The following is a 22,457-nucleotide window of genomic DNA, read 5'->3' on the forward strand; positions in this document are numbered from 1 at the left end:
ACTAATATGAAGAGATGATAGATATGTACATGCAGAGTGATGCAGGCAAAAATACTGTTTGGAAAATTGTGCCAAGTATTGTCAAGTAATGGTTACTATTGGATGTGCTATTAAAATAATGCAAATAGTTAGTACATTGTGAACGTTTTACATAAACTAGAGATGATATCTGGCTGCTAATAGATTACTCTGCTTATTGGGCTTGAATAGCCCCCCTTGTATTGTAAAGGCCCTCGCAAAATAGTTGTCTTTCTCTTTGGTCTCTTGGTGATTTATGTTGTCTCAAGTAAAATTTGGCACATAGAATGGATGCTTTATGACCAAATGAGGGTGTCTTCATTTATGCTGTAACCAGAGATAGTTTTTGTTATATATGTGCAGCAATCTTGTACAATTGAATTTGATGGAGCTTCAAAAGGAAATCCTGGACTTTCTGGTGCCGGAGCTATTTTGCGTGCCAACGGTGGAAGTCAGGTATGGTGTATGGAGCATCTCATGTATTTTATGATTTCCATCCTAAGATTTTTTTATTTTTTTTTATTTTTATTTTTTATTTTTTATTTTTTTTTTCAAATTTCATAACCATGTTTTGGGCAGGTTTGGCTTTTGCGTGAAGGTGTTGGAATTGCTACTAACAATGTTGCTGAGTATCGATCAGTGATTTTAGGTTTGAGAATAGCTCTTGAGAAAGGATTTAAACATGTTAATGTTCGAGGGGACTCTCTGCTGGTTTGCAATCAGGTATCAAATTGCATTTGTACTAATATTGTCTTCCTTTCTAATTTCAAGCACCAAATTATGCGGTTGTATATCGATGTGAAATGCTGTGGTCGTACACTTTTTTTTTTTTAAAGGTGATTAAGGTACTCGAATTAAATAAAGGATAGTGTTGGCAGGGTTCATATCAGTGATATAGTACACCTTTTATTCATAAAATGTGCCCCTCTCTCTCTCTCTCTAATGACAACCATATTGAATTGAACAGATTCTGGGTAAATGGAAAACCAAAAATGAAAACATGGCCAACCTGTGCAAGGAAGCATTACAACTGAAGAAACAGTTTCAGTCATTTACTATTGAACAAGTTCCTAGGGTGAGTGCTTGATCTCAGGGATAAATTTTGATTGCTTTCAGATTTTGTGCAATCCATATTTTTTGTTTAAAGTGACTTTAATGTTATAAAAGTTGTTTACATTGTGTGCATTTTCCTATAGTATGATAGAACCATTTACTATGGTGATTTTTTTTTTTTTTTTTTTTTTTTTTAAAGTTAAAATTGGGCCAAATTGTGCATCATGTGGGTTGAGGAAGTTGTTCATGTCTGATAGCCTTTTCTTCTTTTTATTTAGATTAAGGTAAAGAAGGAAATATTAGAAAACCATCATCATGAGGGTATTCCTATTGCAATGCTGATAGCTAGTTGTCTAAGTGTTGCAAAGCAAGGGATATTGCCCCCTATTCTCATCTTTTCTACTCCTCCCCACCCCCTCCCTTTCTAATGTACCTAATCACTATAGACTTCTTTATTAAAAAAGTGAGTGGGTGAAAGAAAAAAATTAGATTAAGGAGAAAAAAAAAAAAAAAAAAGGGAGGGAGTTGCAGAAATAAACTTGCAATGTCATGATCTTAGTTGTTAAATCATGTCTGGATCGAAAGGTTGTAGCTTGTAGTATCTCACAATCCAAAAATGTCAAAAACAATCTTGATCGCTTGTAGAATCATTAAGTAGGTAGGATCGTTATAGGACCACATATGATTGTACAAAATCACATAGGATCGGTATAGGATTGTACAAAATCACATAGAACTAGTGTAAACAACTTTTTTTATTTTTTTTGCCCTTTTCTTGTATGCTATAATTATTACAATTGATCTTGTGGATGTTTATATTCATACCAAAAAGATTAAATAAACAAAAATTTTATGCTTCCTCCATTCCCTAAATTTTGCACCATTTGCATTTTTGACACTTTTCACACTTCTCTTCAACCATATATCGTGGTGTAAATCTAGTAATGTGATGTCTTGTTAAATTCTTCTTGATATATAATTTCATAATATCAAGATTTTATAATTTTAAATGTTATATTCAGTATACTTAACAATTTTTAAGGTTAAATATGTTCATTGGCATCAGGCAATATTTGAAAAAATTGTAAAGATAATACCAGCTTTGGCCGATCTTTTAAAAATAAATACTCCCTCCGTCCCATAATATAGTTCCTGTTTGTGTTTTTTCACAGTATTTAAGAAATAGGTAGAGAAAGTGGATAAAGTACATTAATAAAAGTGAAAAGTACAATTATAGACAAAAGTTAGATAGAGAGTGGAAAAAAGTACAAGGCATGTGCAAAATTCAAGGGTAATTTAGGAAGTACAATTAATAAAGTTAAAAATTGAGAGTATAATGGTCTTTACATACTATCTAAAAATGGAAACAGGAACAATATTTTGAATCTCCAAAATAGGAAAACAGGAACTATATTATGGGATGGAGGGAGTAGAAGTTTTGATTGTCCTAAAATAGTCATTGGTTTAGCTAGTTATATGAGTGTCCCTATTTAATTTTTTTGGATTTCTAAATTTTAATATTAATTTTATAAAAAATAATTTTGTTGTTTTTGGAAGAACACCTCTCTCTCTCCCCCCCTCCCTCTTCCATTGCCCTTCACTTTATCTTTCTTCCTTGACTGCTGCCACTGCACCTCCGTACACCGTTGTACCTCACCTCGTAACAGGTTTGTGGGTTGGGTAGCAATTTATTGTGGGAATGACTAGAGGTCGATGATGAGACATTGGTTGTTTGCGGCGGTGTTGGTGGAGAGTGCGGTTGATCTAGTTGCGTGCGGGGTGGGAAGTGGCGGTGGTGGAGATGGTATGGGCGGGATAAAGGAGGCGGGGTTAACGGTGTTGGTTTGGTTTGTATGTGGGTGGCCAGATAGGGAGTTAGGGCTGATGTAAGATTAGTTCATGGGTGATTGTCAAAAAGGGATATAATGGTGGCGGTAGAGAAGAGGGAGGAATAAAAAAAAAATCTGGCTAACATTTTTTTTTTTTTTGTTTATTTATTTATTTTGTATCTATTATTGTGGGACGGAGGGGGTAGAAGTTTTGATTATCCTAAAATAGTCACTGGTTTAGCTAGTTATATGACATGTGTCCCTAGTTTATTTGTTTGGATTTCTAAAATTTAATATTTATTTTATAAAAAATAACTTTTTTTTTGGAAGAACACCTCTCTCTCTCTCTTCCCTCCCTCTTCCATTGCCCTTCACTCTATCTTTCTTCCTTGACTACTGCCACTGCACCTCCATACACCGTTGTACCTCACCTTGTAACAGGTTTGTGGGATGGGCTATGGCAGGGAGGAAAGGATGGGATGGTTGGGTTCATGGGCTAGGTTTGCAATTTATTGTGGGAATGACCAGAGGTCGATGATGAGACATTGGTTGTTTGCGGCGGTGTTGGTGGAGAGTGCAGTTGATCCAGTCGCGCGCGGGGTGGGAAGTGGCGGGGGGTGGAGATAGTATAGGTGGGATAAAGGAGGTGGGGTTAACGGTGTTGGTTTGGTTTGTATGTGGGTGGCCGGATAGGGAGTTAGGGCTGATGTAAGATTAGGTTCATGGGTGATTGTCAAAAAGGGATATAATGGTGGCGGTGGAGAACGGGAGGAATAAAAAAAATCTGGCTAACATGTATTTTATTTTATTTATTTATATATTTATTTATTTTTTTCTCTATTTAAAGCAACAAGCGAACACCCTGGAGATGGTATTATTTTAGGATTATTTAAAAGTCATTTTATTTTTGAAAGATCGGCCAGAAGTGATATTATTGTTGAGATGTATATCAATTACAAAAGTGTTTGTATCATATTTTAGCTAACTTGTAGGGATGTATGATTCTATGAGTCCTCAGTCCAACGCAAAATCTTGATCTTGATATCGCTTTTATTTTTTTTATTTTTTATTTTTTATTTTTTATTTTTTTGACAAAGGATCTTGATATCGTTGGTAATGGTAACTAGCCCCATCTATAATATTCCAAATTAGGGGAATTAAAAACACACAAGAAGAAAAGTAAAGAAGCTTGATATTATGATTACTTTTAACAAAAACTATTTACTGAAGTTCCTAGTCGAGGGAAGGTGATATAATCTGTACACAACATTAGGGCCAGTGGAATGATACATTCCCAAACCTAGGTGATGCTATTTGATTGACATTATGTTGTCTGCAGGAGTTCAATTCTGCTGCTGATTCTCAAGCAAATCGAGCCATTAATCTAAGAGGTGAGTACCTTTACTGCATCATTGATTTTGAGTGCGCTGCTATGTACGTTTCTCATAAGCTAGTTTGTGCTATGTTGTGCAGATGGACAATTTGAAATTGAGATGACATCTCGAGCATAATTATGTGAATGCTTTAATGGGGTAGCTGCTCGATTCTTGTTCCTTAAGCTGTAAAGTAAAATGGTTCTTGATTGAACTCGGTTTAGGGCCTCAGGTGGAGATGTTTGATTTAGGTTGAAAGATTGTTGTTGAAACTGGAGTTTGTGTTTGTGTAAATGCTAGAAAACTACTATTATACGTAGTAGAACTTTTACGGCTAGACAGCTAATTCTTGAAGTTGTGTACTGATAAACAGATGTTGCTAGTTTATGGTAAATTCACTGAGACATGTGACCAACTAACCAAATACAAGCTAGTTCCATCCACTGTCCTCTCCTCCTTTTTCGCCTTGTATAAAACTGCCAATAATTCGAATTGATCAATCTCTTTAATTGTACATTGATTAGTGGACAATATGTAAGCATTTCTTCAACAAATTAATGAGAAGACGGCTGGGACGGTCATTCAGCGGTGGAGACGAGAGATGAGAGGGTGGAAGCTAAGAGAGGAAGCAATTAAATAGGTGAAGGCTAGCGTCAAAATGAAGAAGTGAAGATTGACGTTTTTTTTTTTTTTTTTTTTTTAAATAAACATTTATTTGTAATGGCCAAAATGTAGGTTACGAATGGAAATTTATATTTTCCTTGACCGAGCAATTTATATCGGGCAAAAGGTGTCAGTTACAAAAAATACAATATTTGTAAAGGAGTTATATTATTTGTAACTGATAGTTTCTTGCTCGTTTCAAAAACCATCTATATTCTACTAATTATGCTACTTTATTGTTAATGAATCTTGTTATGCTTGTTACAAATAGGTTTATTGTAACCAACATAGTTTTGCAAATTACAAATCCTTTTTTTCCACTAATGTACATGGCCAAATAACATTAGGCAATTTTCCCTCATCTTTTATTCAATGGAAGTAATCCTTACTGTCTTCTTATTTATCTCATTCCTCAATCGATCATTTTCTTGTATGGCGACACACCCATCGTGATTTACGCATCTCTCACATTTTATCTTATGCACGTGATAATGCTTCACAGCCCAATATTCGGTACCATATAACAATATATACCTAATTATCGTTCAGTAGAATATACCATTCAATCTATAAGGCATGTCAGGATCACATGAAACTTCCTTAGCACTCTTCCACTTCAACTAACCTGCTTTGATCCTATGAGCTACTACATCTCCATCCAATATTCCATCCTATTTTAGCTATATAAATCCTATATATTGGACGACCTTATAACCTTGGACAATCTTCTCATCCAGGTGATCATCTCTGTTGTCTTTCTCATGTGCTATAAAGCGAATGCAGGACGTAGATCGCATGATGTTTAACTTCAACATGAATTGAAAAGAAGTGATGATCGTCATGGACTCCTATGTTAATCTGGATTAACAAAAAAAGACCACTAAGATGGCCCATGTTAAAATAGCTGCCAGAACTTGTCAACTTTTGTGGTTCGATACATATCAATCCAACAGGCAATAAGACTTACTTGTGTTGTGTTATTTTCACAAATGGAGCACAACTTAAAATATCAAGTTTAAAGTCCCGGAAAAGGACATTCGTTCTGTAAGAATTCCAATCCAAATCAAACAAAGATATGGGTTGTGCGTAATGAAGCGAGAATCAAAATAAATAAAGCGAAAAAGACACATGGGATGTTTAACTTACCAATGGATCAATAAATTTAATATTCAGAAATTTACGTATGAGGATGTCACAGAAGACGCCACATTGTTCTGTTTCCAATTCTTTAGCGTCAAGATACTGTTGAAGCGTATATGGTATAACCCCCGATGTAGATGCCTGTTCCCTGCTTATACATATCTTTATCCTCCTGAGAAATAAAATTTGGCTAAAAAAAAATTGTAAGAACGACAAGGGTGTTTTACGTATATATTAAGATTCTGGTCAATAGGAGTTATAAGATGAAACCTTTTCGGGGTCTCTGAAGTCGGGTATTAGATTGTAACCATTAGTCTCAACATTTAACATTCGAGTAAATTCGTATTCTTGAATACTTCGAACTTCTCTTCCTGCGATGATAATTTAACACGACGTCTTCAAACAGAATCAAATACTTTCTAAAGATAGAATAAAGCTTTCTTCAACATCAAGCATACCATAGAAAGTTTGTCAAAGTGCTTCTTAAGGTGAGATAACATATTTGATGCAATTGTGGGTAGAGAAACATTAAATTCTTTGTCAATCAAAGATGACAACATAAACTTCTGAGCACGTTTTTCGGTGAACTTTTTCCCATTTGATATTCCTTCAGTGCTCATTCCGCAAAACCAACTCATCAAAAACATCTAAAAAAAAAATCCAAACTATATGAAAACATCTACATTGTTTGAAAACATCATAACTAAATAAGAAAAACATCTTAACTGTGCAATATTATCGTAAATCATCAAAAACATCTGCACTCAAGAAAAACATACAAACTATATAAAAACATCCACACTGTTTGAAAACATCATAATTAAATCAAAAACATCCTAACTATGCTGTATCATTGTAAATCATCCAAAACATCCGAACTCAAGAAAAACATCCAAACTATATAACAACATCCACATTGTTTGAGAACATCATGACTAAATAAAAAACATCATAACTGTACAATATCATAAATCATCCAAAACATCTGAACTCAAGAAAAACATCCAAACTATATAAAAACATCCACACTATTTGAAAATATCATAACTAAATAAAAAAAACATTTGCAATATCATCGTAAATCATCCAAAACATCTGAACTCAAGAAAAACATCCAAACTATATAAAAACCATCCTCACTATTTGAAAACATCATAACTAAATTAAAAACATCCTTATTTTTTGGGTTTTTTTTCCTAGATCATCCTAATTAGAAGAACCATCCTAGGTTAGAGGAACCACGATCAAAGGATTTCAAAATGAACATTAAGATTAAATATCAAATTAAGTAAATAGCATTCCAAATTACATATGATTTTGAATGCAAAATTAGTGTACAAATGCAAAACTACAGTAATCCAATTCTACCACCCCATGCGAATTACGAAGGATGTGAATTTAGAGTAAAACAAAACCCAATAAATAGTAATACAAAAAACATGCTTGGCGGATGAGGGAACGGGATGGCGTTGAGGGTGGCGACGACGTTGAAAAACTTTGGAGAGTGAGATAGATGAGGGAGAAGAAAATCAGTTTCCCTTGTTTGGATGAGGGAGAAGAGGAAGGAATGGGAAGGTAGAAATGATCAACAAATATTAATCTAGGGGTTTCCTTAAAAAAAATATATTTTTTTTTTTCAGAAAAAAATAATTATCTAGGAGTATAAATGTCATTTTATTCAACTGTGTAAGTAGTATGTAATGGTGTACTGGTCACTGTGATCGCTATAAAATAAGTTTGCCGTTAAAAATTATTTCCGCACTTATAGGGTGATTTTCATAAATAATGCTGTAAATATGTAAATATTCAATATATATGTCCCTTTTAACAAAATTCCCAAATTACCATTCATATCAACGGGCCTTTTTTCAATCATCTCTAAACCGCTAATTAAATTGGCGGTTTTCTTAAGTATAAAACCGCTAATTCAATTAGTAGTTCTTAAAATACAATAATAATAAACTCATAATTTTGGATCAAAAAATGTCAAACGAACCTAGATTTAATACACCGCGGGATCAGGTTTTTAAATGCAATAATCAAATTCATACAGTTATTATACGTCAATTGAATAAGCAAAATGAATTTAAGGCTAAATTAACCGCTAGTAGTGGTGGCGAGGAGCTGCGCTGGGAGGTGGAAAACAACCAACAATCAATCTTAGCTTCTTTCTCATATCTGCTTGATTTTCTTTGAAACAAACTTCCTCCTTTGGTTTTGAAAGAAACCTACACCTACACAGTTACTGGTGGTTGATGTGAGGGTGGGTCTTGGATGTGCTACTTTGCTAGAGGATATGGCATAGGAATCCCGGAAGCAAGGTTTGCTAAGTGATGCTCTATTTTTTTTAATTGAGGATGAGAAGGCAAAGGAAACAAACAAATTTGCACATTTGATTAGAAACCGCTATCTCAGTTAGTGGTTCAACTAGTTCAACCGCTAGTTGAGTCAGCGATTTTGTGTTGACTCATTAAAAAAAGATAGGTCAATTTTTTTTTTTTTTTCTGCTAATGTGGACGGTAGAAGGGGAATTTTGATAAAAGGGGCTTTTTTATGGAATTTTGACTTCTTTCAACATTTTTTAAGAAAATCGCTTGCACTTATATTAATTTGTTTATTTGCATGAAATAAGAATCTTAAGTTCTTAACCTCTTAATCAATCAGTAATCAATATCAATTAATCAATATATATATAATACTAAAACAGACACCAAGAATGACATATGTCACGTCCCGGTGCTGTTTATTTCCTCCAAAATCACGTGAGGAAAATCCGGCTTCGCCTACTAATGACAGTACTCGGTTTCAAGTCGCTGAGCTTGCGAAAGGGTATAACATCATGTATTCTAGCTGTGTTCACAAAGTTCGCCCCTTCTTATCAATTTTCCTTTCTTCTATAGAATTCCTAGTGTAGTACCACAAGGGCAATGTAGGAAAACTCACTGTAAGAATATCAGGAAGCCAAGAAGCAAAACAAAACAGTGAAGATGATGATGATGAGAAGCAAGGAATTCTTGAAAGAGTTTACAATCGTGGTTTAAGCTTAACTTTTTGTATGGTGGAAATGAAAGCAGATGCAACGATGGAGGCAGGAGTGTCATTAAATGGGTTACTACTCTTTTGCCTTACTAGCATAACCCCTACTGACATAATGGACTCAATCAAAATGAATCTTTTGAGATTTTATATTTATATTTATAATTTATTTATTTTATTTATTTATTTATTTATTTATTACAATAAAACCAAGTGGGTGCAGATTCTTATCCAAAGAATTAATCAACGATTAGTTCAAAACTTAACTTTTGAAGTGATTAAATCTTTTAGGTCGTGGTTGGTATTTAAGAACCTCTACTAGCCTATCATCTGCTAACTTCTATTTCATGGTTTTTAAGTTCATTCATTATAATCATAATCATAATCATAATTCATAGTTCATTAAAATAACAATCATAAAATCAATGTCTTTTGCGTATCTTCCTCTGACGTTCGTACAATCATCCTTTCATAGCAAAATTCATTTATATTAGTGTTAACGTTGTAGTAAAAAATGGATTTGGATACAGGTCTAACTAAAGTACCTGTATCCAGATTCGTTTACCAGTTTTTATTTTTTTACCAAGCCCACTAGAACATGCGATATCAACCCCTATCTTTTTCTCAAACAGCAACCCAAACACCACTATCTCTTTCTCCCTCTCTCTCCGCCATCTCTGTTGCGACATCAACCCCTATCTCTTTCTCAAACAATAACCCAAAACACCACAAGAACATGCGACATCAACCCTTATCTCTTTCTCAAACAGCAACCCAAAACACTATTGTTGTGACATCAACCCCTTTTCTCTCCGGCGACTGCCATTAATCTAATTGAGAAAAGAAATCCAACACAAACGTCCGACTTTCCCGCTAGTATTCTCTCCATCTTTTGTTTTTAATTTTTTAATTCTAATTTATAAAATTTTTTGAAGATTTTGATATTTCTTTATTTTTGTTATCCTAATATGTGATTCTATCTGCTAGTTGTGAATGCATTTTGGTGGGTATTTTGCAGATTTTGATATTTCTGGATTATTTAGCTTAATTTCTGTTTCTATCTGCTATCTGTTGGAAGGCATTTTGTAGAAAATTATCTTTTCTTTGATTTCATTTTTTTGGGGGGGGGGGTGGAATTCAGATTATTTGGGTAGTCACTTCATTTGCCCTCTGAGTAGTCACTTCATTTTCCCCCAAAATAAGTATAATACATGTATGTAGTTTGGGATCATTGTACATGAAGAGACACCTATTTCATTAATTGGTTTTTGATAATTAAAATATTGAATGTCTTTTAGGTTTTGATAATTAAAGCTAATAGGTGTCTCTTCGTGCATTGTATTAGGTTTAATTCATCTTAATCTATTCCCTTCATAAAGATGTCTCAGTTAGATCATTTTACCTCTCAAGTCTCAACTCTCAATCATTTCTATTTTTCATTCTTCAAATACTCACTGTCAAATAAAATGGCATCCCAATTCCTATAGCCATCATAATCATCATCATTAAACTCACTGTCAGATACTCCTCCAAATTCTTCAGCACCCTCGCCTGAATTCACCATTTTAGAAGAACCTGCGGTATTTCTTGAATAATACATTGTTTACAAAGAACGTGTTGTAGCCAAATTTAATCTCAGAGAAATGGACACTCCACTTTGAAATTTTTTACGTGGAGTGTTGTTGTACTGGAGGATAGAATTGAAGGCTTGTTAATCCTCAAACAAATTGATTTTGGTAATTTGGATTATTTTACAAGATAGGAATTTAAAAACGACATTGTACAACCATTTGAATTTAAGACCTACAACAGAAAATATCTATCTAAGGCCTAATCTAGAAAACATTCATTGGGAAATGTTTAACGCAACTTTTAAGGAGAATGTAACTTGTCAGATTTGCAGAGTTTAATAAGAGATTCACGCCCTATTTGCACCTTAGGAATAAAACATCATTGGTTAGAGATTCTCATGATTACACTATTAGAAACATTTAGATTAAATTGATAATGTGGACTTCATTGGTATTGGTTCTGAGTTTCTGTCAATGTGGTTTTCTAATATTGTTATGTTGAAATTGATTCCGATATTGATTATGAGATGTGTGAGCAATGGTGGTTTCGAAATTTAAGCTTGTAAATGTATGTAAATTTAGATTATCAGGGTAGTCAATTCATTTTCCCTCTTAACAATTACTTCATTTGCCCTCTGAAGAGTCACTTCATTTTCCCCCAAAATAAGTATTGTGCATGTATCTAGTTTGGGATCATTTTACATGAAGAGACACCTATTTCATTAATTGTTTTAGATAATTAAAACACTGAATGTCTTTTTGGTTTTGATAAATTAAAGCTAATAGGTGCCTCTTCGTCCATTGAATTAGGTTTAATTCATCTTAATCTATTCCCTTTATAAAAATGTGTCTGTTAGATCATTTAACTCTGAAGTCTCAAATCTCAATCATTTCTATTTGTCATCCTTTAAATAATCACCGTCAAATAAAAATTTCATCACAATCCCCATCGCCATCATCATCATCATCAAACTCATTGTCAAATACTCCCCTAAATTATTCAGCACCCTCGACTGAATTTACTATTATTCCAGAAGATCATGTGTTATTTCTTGAACAACACATTAATTACAAAGAACGTGTTGTAGCCAAAAAAATTTATATCTCGGAGAAATGGACACTCCACTTGGAAATTTTTTACGTGGAGTGTAGTTGTACGTGGATGATAAAATTGAAGGCTTGTTAATCCTTAAACAAATTGATTTTGGTAATTTGGGCTATTTCTTTTATAGGCCCCGAAACTAGTTACAAGATAGGAATTTTAAAATGACATTAAATGACTGTTGCAATTTCAGATCTACAACGGAAAATATCTGTCCAAGGCCCAGAAAACATTCATTGGGAAATGTATAACGTAACTCTTAAGAAGTATGTAATTTGTCAGATTTGCAAAGTTCAATATGAGATTCACGCTTTATTCGCACCTTAGGAAGAAAATATTATTCCTCAGAGATTCTCATGTTTGCACTATTATAAACATTTAGATTAAATTAATAATATGGACATCATATTGTGTTTTGGAAATTTAGTCTTGTAAATTTATGTAAACAATCTAAAAAGTTTTGGTTTTAGTATTGGTTATGAGTTTCTGTCAATGTGGTTTTCTTACATGGTTATGCTGAAGTTGTTTCTGATTTTGATTATGAGATATGCGAGTAATGGTGTTGTCGAAATTTAAGCTTGTAAATGTAATACCTCGTATCTTGAGCTAATATCTTTTGCGAGTAATTTTCCCTAGTAACTTATTTTCTGATAAATTATTGTCTTTAATTACGAAAATAAATATACGTATATATTTTATCGTATCTTGTCGGCTTATAAATATTAGTTGGGAAATTTGTATGGTACGTATGTGGTTAATTAATGCATGATTAGTATGTTATTAGAGGTAGAGTGTTGTCTTATTATCTTTGTTTTTGGACCAACTCTCACTTCTTGAAACCAAGTTTTTTTTTGTTCGTGAAAGTTGATAGATGGGCACTAATAATGTGAGGAGATTAAGAGATCATTGTTGGTTTAGTCCTAACCTTTGGATGTCCTAACCCCACTTTATTTCATTACCCTATTAACTTTCAATCACTTCTTATTCTTGTAAGCTCTTCAAGTTCCCACTCCATTCAACTTCTAAATTCATCTATATTAGGAAGTAGTATGTCGTGAGTCTTGGTTGCCCAAAACCTCTTATTTTTCCTCGCAAAATTTCACTCAAATTCATCTATTATACTCAAGGGAAGGAGCTTGAAGGGGGGAGCATCGTTCTTGGTCTTTCTTGTACAACTTTCTACTCTACAATAAGGTAACTAGCACAATAATCCCTTAAGCTTAGAGTTTCATAGTATGGGTGTTAGATTATTAGTTAGAAAGTGCTAGGATTTAGTTGTTAATTAAATTTTATATAGTATCAATCATGTTAGGCGCGTGGTTCCTCTTGCAATATATATGTCCTCGTGATTATTTTTAAGTATGCAATTGTTAGTTTACGAAATGACTAGCATTGTAGATTGTTGTACCATGCACCTGGAACTATGACAAGTATATGATTAGGATAATTATGCTACTTGTTTGATAGTTATTCATGCTTAGGATTTAGGGGTGAGAAATTATATTGTAATCCGTGGTTTATACACACGGGTGTACAATGCTCATCATACACCCGGATAAATAAAAAAAAAAAGGCGGAAAGAACATCTTGTGTTTCATAAAGAACATACTTGTATTTGACAAAGAACATGTTTGTATTTGACAAAAACATGCATTACCGAAGAACATAAAGATATAATAAAAAGAACGAGATAAAAACTTAATAAAATTTTCTGAAAAATTACACATTATTAACGGAAAAAATTTAGAGGTGATAAAAAATCGAGTAGAGCCGGGCCATATCATAATTTCTCGTGCCCAAACCCGTAGAAAAGTAGCGGGTTTTGGGCTTTTTTCGAACCCGATTCGAGTTTTAACTAAAAATGCATTTTTAGGTTTGCCTATACCCACCCTATTTCGGGCCGGATCGGGTCGGGAAGCGAGTCATGCCAATATTGATCAACTCTTAAAAAATCCTTACCAAAAATATCATTTCCCCAAAAAATAGTTTTCTATCTCTCCAAAAAAAAATTCAACTTCCCATAATAATTTAGTTTTTTTTACTCTAATATTATTTTCAATTAAAAATAATTTAAGATTTCAATATCAAATTTCAAAATAACATATGTTAAAAGAACATAATTTATATTGTAAAGTACATATAGTTAATACCTAAATAACACACTAATCAAACTCAAAGAATATATGATAATAAAAGTAATTTAAATATGACATATGATAATAAAAATAGAATTTGGACGTCATTACGACCTTAAAGAACATACACGCCAAATTCAAAGAACATAATTTGTATTGTTAAACCCCAAAAAAAATATATGTTTATCAACATATGTTAAATAACATAAGTTATAATGTAAAGAACATATAATTTTACTCAAAGAACACACTGATCACACTCAAAGAACATATTAAAGGTATGTTCTTTGTTAAACATAGGTATGTTCTTTATCAAACATTATATGTTCTTTCCGCCTTTTTTGTTTACCCGGGTGCACCATGAACATGGTGCACCCGGGTGTATTATCTAATTTTCAATTACTATATTGTGGGTATGCCGTGAGTTGGAGTATGATTATTATGTTTTGCCCATGATAAACATGTAATTGTCTTGTAGTCATTTGTATATTCATGTAGCTTTACTTAGTTAATATTCTAGGCTTGCCTAACTTACTAGCTGTAACCATGGAGGTGAAATAATTGCCTAGTTATAAGCTTAGTAATTCTTACTTTGCTAGCCATGTATATTATCTTTTTATTTCTAAAACAACTAGGTTGTAAAATGAATAAAAACCCATCCTAGTTTATTGATTTAGTTGTAATCCTATGATTATGTCAATAATTGGTCGGCTAGCAGAAATGCTTAGGAGGAATTGGTGTCAACAGTAGCTTTGTAGTATTAATAACCAAGTTAATTTCAGTATTCTGGACTTATTATATATGCTTACATTGTTGAACGAGAGGTTATTGATGTGATTTTTAGTTGTATTGGTTGTATGTAAATTGTGTGTAACTGGTACATTTTGTTTGATTGATGAGCATGAGTGTAAGGCCGTTTTGGCTTCTCTACTATTTTTGGATGATTTTTGAGGAGGTATTATATTATTATTGATCTTAAATAATTGAGTGTAAGAAGCCATTGGATTGTGGGATTCAATGGTTAGAACATGCCAACTACTTGGGCTGCGGGATTCAAGTAGTATCACCTAGGTTAATTGATGTCGTACGGAACTACTCGAGCTGCGGAATTCCAGTAGGCAAACTGGAAGTTTGGCCATTCTTAGACACATACGGCTGCGGGATCGTCTAGAGGTTCGCCTTGACAAACCTTAGGAAATGGGCTGCGGGATCCACTAGCATTTATTAAACCTTAATTTATTTTATTTGAATAATTACTTTAAGTTTTATTTCTATTGTTTTGAGCTATTTTTAATTATGAGGTGTAAGAGTGAAATCTTAAACATTTACTCATGTTGTTTCTCTTAGAAGATTAAACTTTTTTTTGGTAAATAAAATTTGTATTACCAAAGAACAAGCCAAAAATATGACAAGTACAGTATAAAACACACGATCAAAGGGCACAAACCCTAGCCTAAGGTCCAAGACCCAAAAGCCACCTTCTAGGAAGGGTTCCCTTGGAACTCGGACCAAGTAAAAGAGAAGGCTACCTTACCTCAAAAGACGGGAGCTACCCTCTAGGAGGGGCACTCCCGACCCAAGGGGAAGGACAACACGCTAGAAGTCAAACCAAAATAACAAGGTCACCAAGCTAAAAAAGCAACAAGAAAACCAAAACATAAAAAAAAAGTTACAAGCCATAACAACAAAAACATAGCCTACCAAACCTATGCCTCAGCACCTTAACATAACCACAGCCACAACACAACAATCCCATCAGCACCCTGGCTAATTTCACCCAGCAGGCAGCAACGACAACGGAGAAGGCAACAAGCAGGAGAACAACACCTTCAGCAGGCAGCGAGGAAGGCAGGCAGCCTGTAGAGGCAGTGAGGCAACAACAGTATAGGCAGTAGCAAGCAGCTAGCTGGGAGCAGTGAAGGCAGCAGCAAGGAGAGGGCAGTGAAGGCAATAAGCATGAAGGCAGCAGCAACTAGTGAAGGCAGCAGGCAGTGAGGCCAGCAGCAGCAGCGTGCTGCCCAGGCAGCAACAGTGGAGGCAACAGGAGCAGCATGGTGACCTGGCAGCAGCAGCAAGCTATGTGATTCTAATGAATTAGAAGATTAAACTTGTTATGTTGTGAGTTTCTATGTTTCTCGGTTGCATTATAATGACGTAATCTTTCATGTATACTATGCGATTCTATATGTTTTTGGGAGAACTACTAGTTACACCCCACTGATTGTGGAATTTTTGTGGTGTTACAGATGTCAATCGAGTGACTATAGAATAATCACCGTCTAGGTTGGGTTAGTGAGGATTAGCTTTAGGACCTATCCCCTTATGTTGGCTATTATAGACTCCTACGAGGACAGTGTTAGACAGACCTTCTATGTAATAGTGTATCTCTAAACTACTTTTGTTACTTTGGTTTGGTTTGATGGAGGTGGTTTAGTACTAAGACTTTTGATGTATCTCGGATAATGTTTTGAGTTAAATAAGCCTTTAAAGACCACATTTGCACCTAGTATTAACTACTTTGTTATGAAACACTTAAATTAGGCTTTTCCTTTGTACATCTCTTTACATTTCTTAAGTGACATTTCCGTCTGGATGTTATTCCGCTGACATTTCTTCGTTGATAAGGACGGGGTGTTACAGTAAATGTATGTAAATTAAGATTATCGAGGAAGTCACTTCATCTGCCCTCTTAACAGTCACTTCATTTTCCCTCTGAATATAGTCAGTTCATTTTCCTTCAAAATAAGTATAGTACATGTATCTAGTTTGGGATCATTGTTCATGAAGAGACACCTACTTCATTAATTGGTTTTAGATATAATTAAAAGACTGAATGTCTTTTTGGTTATGATAAATTAAAGCTAATAGTTGCCTTTTCGTGCATTGAATTAGATTTAATTCATCTTAATCTATTTGATTTAAAAAGATGTCTCAATTAGATCATATTACCTCTCAAGTCTCAACTCTCAATCATTTCTATTTGTTATTCTTCAAATACTCATTCTCAAACAAAAATGTCATCTCCATTTCTATTGCTATCATCATCATCATCAAACTCACCATCAAATACACCCTCCAAATTCTTTAGAACCCTTGCTTGAATTCACTATTCCTGAAAATCGTGCGGTATTTCTTGAACAATACATTGTCTACAAAGAACGTGTCGTAGCCAAATTTAATCTTCGAGAAACAAACACTCCAAATTAAACAAATTTTACGTGGAGTGTTGTTGTATATGGAGGACCAAATTGAAGGCTTGTTAATCCTCAAACAAATTGATTTTAGTTATTTGGATTATTTCTTTCATACGCTCAGAAACGAGTTATAAGATAGGAAGTTAATAACCACATTGTATGACCGTTTAAATTTCAGATCTACAACGAAAAATATCAGTCCAAGGCCTAGTACAGAAAACATTCATTGGGAAATGTTTAAAGCAACTCTTAAGGAGAATGAAACTTGTCAGATTTGCAGAGTTCAATATGAGATTCATGCTTTATTCGCACCTTAGGAAGAAAACATCGTTGCTTAGATATTCTGATGTTTGCACTATTATAAATATTTAGATTAAATTAATAATATTGACATCATATTGTGTTTTGGAAATTTAATTTTGTAAATTTATGTAAACAATCTAAAAAGTTTTGGTTTTGGTATTAGTTCTAAGTTTCTGTCAATGTGGTTTTCTTATATGGCTATGTTTAAATTGTTTATGATTTTGGTTATGAGATATGTTAGCAATGGTGTTGTCTAAATTTTATCTTGTAAATGTATATAAATTAAGATTATCGAGGTAGTCATTTCATTTGCCCACTGAATAGTCACTTCATTTGCTTTCAAAATAAGTATAGTGCATGTATCTAATTTAAGGTCATTGTACATGAAGAGACACCTATTTCATTAATTGATTTTAGATAAATTAAAATATTGAATGTCTTTTTGGTTTTAATAAGTTAAAGTTAATAGTTACCTCTTCGTGCATTGCATTAGGTTTTATTCAGCTTAGTGTAATCCCTTTATAAAGATGTCTTAGTTAGATCATTTCACCTCTCTAGTCTCAACTCTCAATCATTTCTATATGTCATTCTTTAAATACTCATTGTTAAACAAAATTGTCATCCTAATCCCTATCGCTATCATCATCATCATCATCATCAAACTCATGTCCAATACACTCTTCCAAAGTCATCAGCACCTTCGACTGAATTTACTATTCCCGAAGATCATGCGGTATTTCTATAACAATACATTGTCTACAAAGAACGTGTTGTAGCCAAATTTAATCTCGAAGAAACGGACACTCCAACTTGGAAATTTTATACATGGAATGTTGTTGTATGTGGAGGATAGAATTGAAGGCTTGTTAATCCTCAAACAAATTGATTTTCGTTATTTAGGTTATTTCTTTCATAGGCTTCGAAACAGATTACAAGATAGGAATTTTAAAACGACATTGTATGACCATTGGAATTTCTGATCTACAATGGAAAATATCTGTCCAAGGCCTAGCTAGTCCAGAAAACATGCATTGGGAAATGTATAACGCAACTCTTAAGGAGATTGTAACTTGTTAGCTTTTCAGAGTTCAATATGAGATTCACGCTCTATTCGCACCTTAGGAATTGAAGAAAACATCATTACTTAAAGATTCTCATGTTTGCACTATTATAAACATTTAGATTAACTTAATAATAGGGACATCATATTGTGTTTTGGAAATTTAATCTTGTAATTTATGTAAACAATCTAAAAAGTTTTAGTTTTGGTTTTGATTGTAAGTCTCTGCCAATGTGGTTCTCTTATATAGTTATGTTGAAATAGTTTCTGATTTTGATTATGAGATATGTGAGCAGTTGTGTTGGCGAAATTTAAGATTGTAAATGAATGTTAAGTAAAATTATCGTGGTTGTCACTTCATTTGCCTTCTAAATAGTTATTTCATTTTCCCCTAAAATAAATATAGTGCATGTATCTAGTTTGGGATCATTGTACATGAAAAGGCACCTATTTCATTAATTGGTTTTAGATAATTAAAAGACTAAATGTCTTTTTGGTTTTGATAATTAAAGCTAATAGTTTCCTCTTCATGCATTGCATAAGGTTTAATTCAGCTTAGTTTAATCCCTTTATCAAGATGTCTTACTTAGCAAGTCTCAACTCTCAACCATTTCTATTTGTCATTCTTTAAATACTCATTGTCTAATAAAAATATCATCCTAATCCCTATCACTATCATCATCATCATCATCATCAAACTCATGTCTAATACACTCTTCCAAAATTTTCATCACCTTCGACTGAATTTACTATTCCTGAAGATCATGTGGTATTTCTTTAACAATACATTATTTACAAAGAACGTGTTGTAGCCAAATTTAATCTCGGAGAAACGGACACTCTAGCTTGGAGATATTTTACATTGAATGTTGTTGCATGTGGAGGATAGAATTGAAGTGTTTTTAATCCTCAAACAAATTAATTTTGGTTATTTAGGTTATTTCTTTCATAGGCTCAGAAACTGGTTACAAGATATGAATTTAGAAACGACATTTTATGACCGTTGGAATTTTAGATCTACAACGGAAAATATTTGTCCAACGCCTAATCCAGAAAACATTCATTGAGAAATGTTTAACATTATTTTTAAGGACAAAGTAACTTGTCATATTTACAGAGTTCAATATGAGATTCATGCTCTATTCGCACCTTAGGAAGAAAATATCATTGCTTATAAATTCTCATGTTTGCACTATTAGAAACATTTAGATTAAATTAATAATATGGAAATCATATTGTGTTTTGGAAATTTAATTTTGTATATTTATGTAAACAATCTAAAAAGTTCTGGTTTTGGTATTGTCAATGTGGTTTTCTTATATGGTTATAATGAAATTGTTTCTGATTTTGATTATAAGATATGTGAGCAATTGTGTTGTCGAAATTTAAGATTGTAAATGTATTTAATTAATATTATCGTAGTAGTCACTTCATTTGCCCTTGGCTCTTAACAGTCATTTCATTTCCCTCTGAATAGTCACTTCATTTTTTTTCCTTAAAATTAGTATAGTGCGTGTATCTAATTTGGGATCGTTGTACATGAAGAGGCACATATTTCATTAATTGGTTTTAGATAATTAAAAGACTGAATGTCTTTTTTGTTTTGATAAATTAAAGCTAATAGGTACCTCTTCGTGCATTGCATTAGGTTTAATTCATCTCAATCAATTCCATTTATAAAGATGTCTCAATTAGATCATTTTACCTCTCAAGTCTCTACTCTCAATCATTTTATTTGTCAATCTTCAAATACTCATTGTCAAATAAAAATGTCATCCAAATCCCTATCACTTTTATCATCATCATTATACTCACCGTCAAATACACTCCTCGGAATTCTTCAGTACCCTCGACAAAATTCACTATTTCGGAAGATCATGCGGTATTTCTTGAACATTACATTGTTTACAAAGAAAGTGTTGTGGCCAAATTTAATTTTGGATAAACGGACACTCCAACTTGGAATTTTTTACGTGGAATTAAAGGCTTGTTAATCCTCAAACAAATTGATTTTTGTTATTAAGGTTATTTCTTTCATCGATTCTGAAACTAGTTACAACTAAAAAAAGGGTTTTTAATGACAAACAAATTTGTCGGTATAAGCCTAAAAAGTGGTAGTTAAACTTTTAACTACGAAAAAAAATTTCATCGTCAAGTTGATGTAATAGGTTTCCTCATTATTTGTTATAAGGACAATGTTCGTCGTTAACAACTAACGACAATATTCATATATGTCGTTACTTAAGAACGACAAAAAATCTTCTCATCGTTATTTATTAACGACGATGCACCTTGTTGTCGTAATTAAATATCATAACATGACAAACTTTTATTCAATAACGACCACATTATCCCTCGTTAAATCATATAAATTATTCAAAATTTTGTGAAACAACGACGGTAAATGTTTGTCGTTTTATATGTATATTTATAACAAGGTGCTGCATTATTGTAACAATTATTTGAATCTGTATTTTTATGATGAAATAATTAATTAGTATAAACATAATATTTACAATCATGAATAATTTAATATTCAAGTAAAAAACAAAGTCATACATTAGTACGATCCATACTACACAATTAATAAATAAAAACTCCATGTCAAAGTTCTAAAGTAAACCTTATATTAATGCTAAATGTAATTATTTATTCTTAAAAAAAGGGGGTTGTTAAATATCGCCCTCGATTTTCCGACTAACGCCCGCAAATAAAATTTATTGTACAAGTTTGCCCTTATATAAAATAAAAGAATTTACCTCCCAAACACTACTTACCTCCCAAAACCCTCACTCCCTCTCCTCCCTCTTAAAAACAATTCTCTCTCTACACCAACACCACCACCACATTCTTTTACAACCCACCACTACCACCACCTCCTCTTTGAACCACCCACCACCAACTCCTCTTTTAATCACCCACCACCGCCTCCTTTTTTAACCACATACCACCACGCCCTTTAACCACCCACCACTACCACCACCACGTCCCACCAACCACCACGTACAAGGGAAAGGCGCGAAAATGACGAGGAAGGACAAGGGAAAGGCCGTCGTCGAAGGAGTCGTCGGAGACAAGGTGAGTATATATTTTTTTTTCTGGAATTGGCGGAAACGCCTAATTTTTTCGCTAGATCTGGGCTGAAACGCCTAGAATTTTCGTTTATCCATACGATTATACGAAAAATCTAGGCGTTTCAGCCTAGATTCGACGAAAAAATTGGGCGTTTACGCCCGTTTTTCGTATGATGTTGCTGTTGTTTATTATTGCTGCTGTTGTTGTTTAATTGCTGTCGTTGAGATGTGGGGTTTGATTTTTGGGTGTGTATTTTTGATGATTGATTATCAGTTTTGTGTTGCTATTTGTTTCAATTTGGTGTTGGAATTGATGGTGAGTTTAAGTATTTTTATCTCTATTATACGGTAATGATGAATTTATTTGTGATATGATTAAGTATTATATGGGCATATAATTTTCCTACAATCAGAAAAATTAAAGCTTTGTAGATTGAGATTAAGTTTTAGAGAAAATTAGGGTATTTATACTTGAATCTCAGTAGCTCGGCATAAGCTTTATGGTAGCAAAGAGGCATACTGAGTTGAATAAGTGAAATATGAAGCGTTGTGGTAACGACTTAGTTTTCTATTTAGTCATGGGTCATGGGATATGTTGAATTTCACTCCCCTTTAGGCTAATTAAGTATTGGAGTGTCAATTAGTGGGATCAGAGTACGCTGCCGTACTCAAATGTCTAGCTAAGTGTGTAAAATAAAAAGAAATCTGAAAATAGGACTACAGTAGACAAGGGAATCACAAGTGTGTATGTCAACAGAACCTAACTAAGACAAATTACATATATACGAATCCAGGAGAAGAAATCCCACAGCCCATGGGTGAAAAAGCAAACAAATGCAAGTGATCTGAGATAAGATTGTTGTTGAGTTTGTGTAAAAAATCCGTGTCTAATGTTATAATTAAATA

The 22,457-nt window shown here is 33.4% G+C and overlaps 1 protein-coding gene across 5 annotated transcripts in view; it reads left to right on the plus strand.

Moving 5' to 3' along the window:
- The window catches only part of LOC110707562, a 44,544-nt gene extending 39,572 nt beyond the window's left edge, over positions 1–4,972 (plus strand). For all 5 annotated transcript variants that reach the window (XM_021885582.1, XM_021885581.1, XM_021885579.1 and 2 more), the window contains 5 exons: positions 382–474; positions 598–741; positions 986–1,093; positions 4,240–4,291; positions 4,374–4,972. In XM_021885582.1, coding sequence (XP_021741274.1) covers positions 382–474; positions 598–741; positions 986–1,093; positions 4,240–4,291; positions 4,374–4,411 — 435 coding nt within the window. In that variant the 3' untranslated portion in view covers positions 4,412–4,972. The remainder of the gene's footprint in view (positions 1–381; positions 475–597; positions 742–985; positions 1,094–4,239; positions 4,292–4,373) is intronic.
- Positions 4,973–22,457: the final 17,485 nt, after the last annotated feature.

Source organism: Chenopodium quinoa, unplaced genomic scaffold, assembly GCF_001683475.1.
Source record: "Chenopodium quinoa cultivar QQ74 unplaced genomic scaffold, ASM168347v1, whole genome shotgun sequence".
NCBI lineage: Eukaryota > Viridiplantae > Streptophyta > Magnoliopsida > Caryophyllales > Amaranthaceae > Chenopodium > Chenopodium quinoa.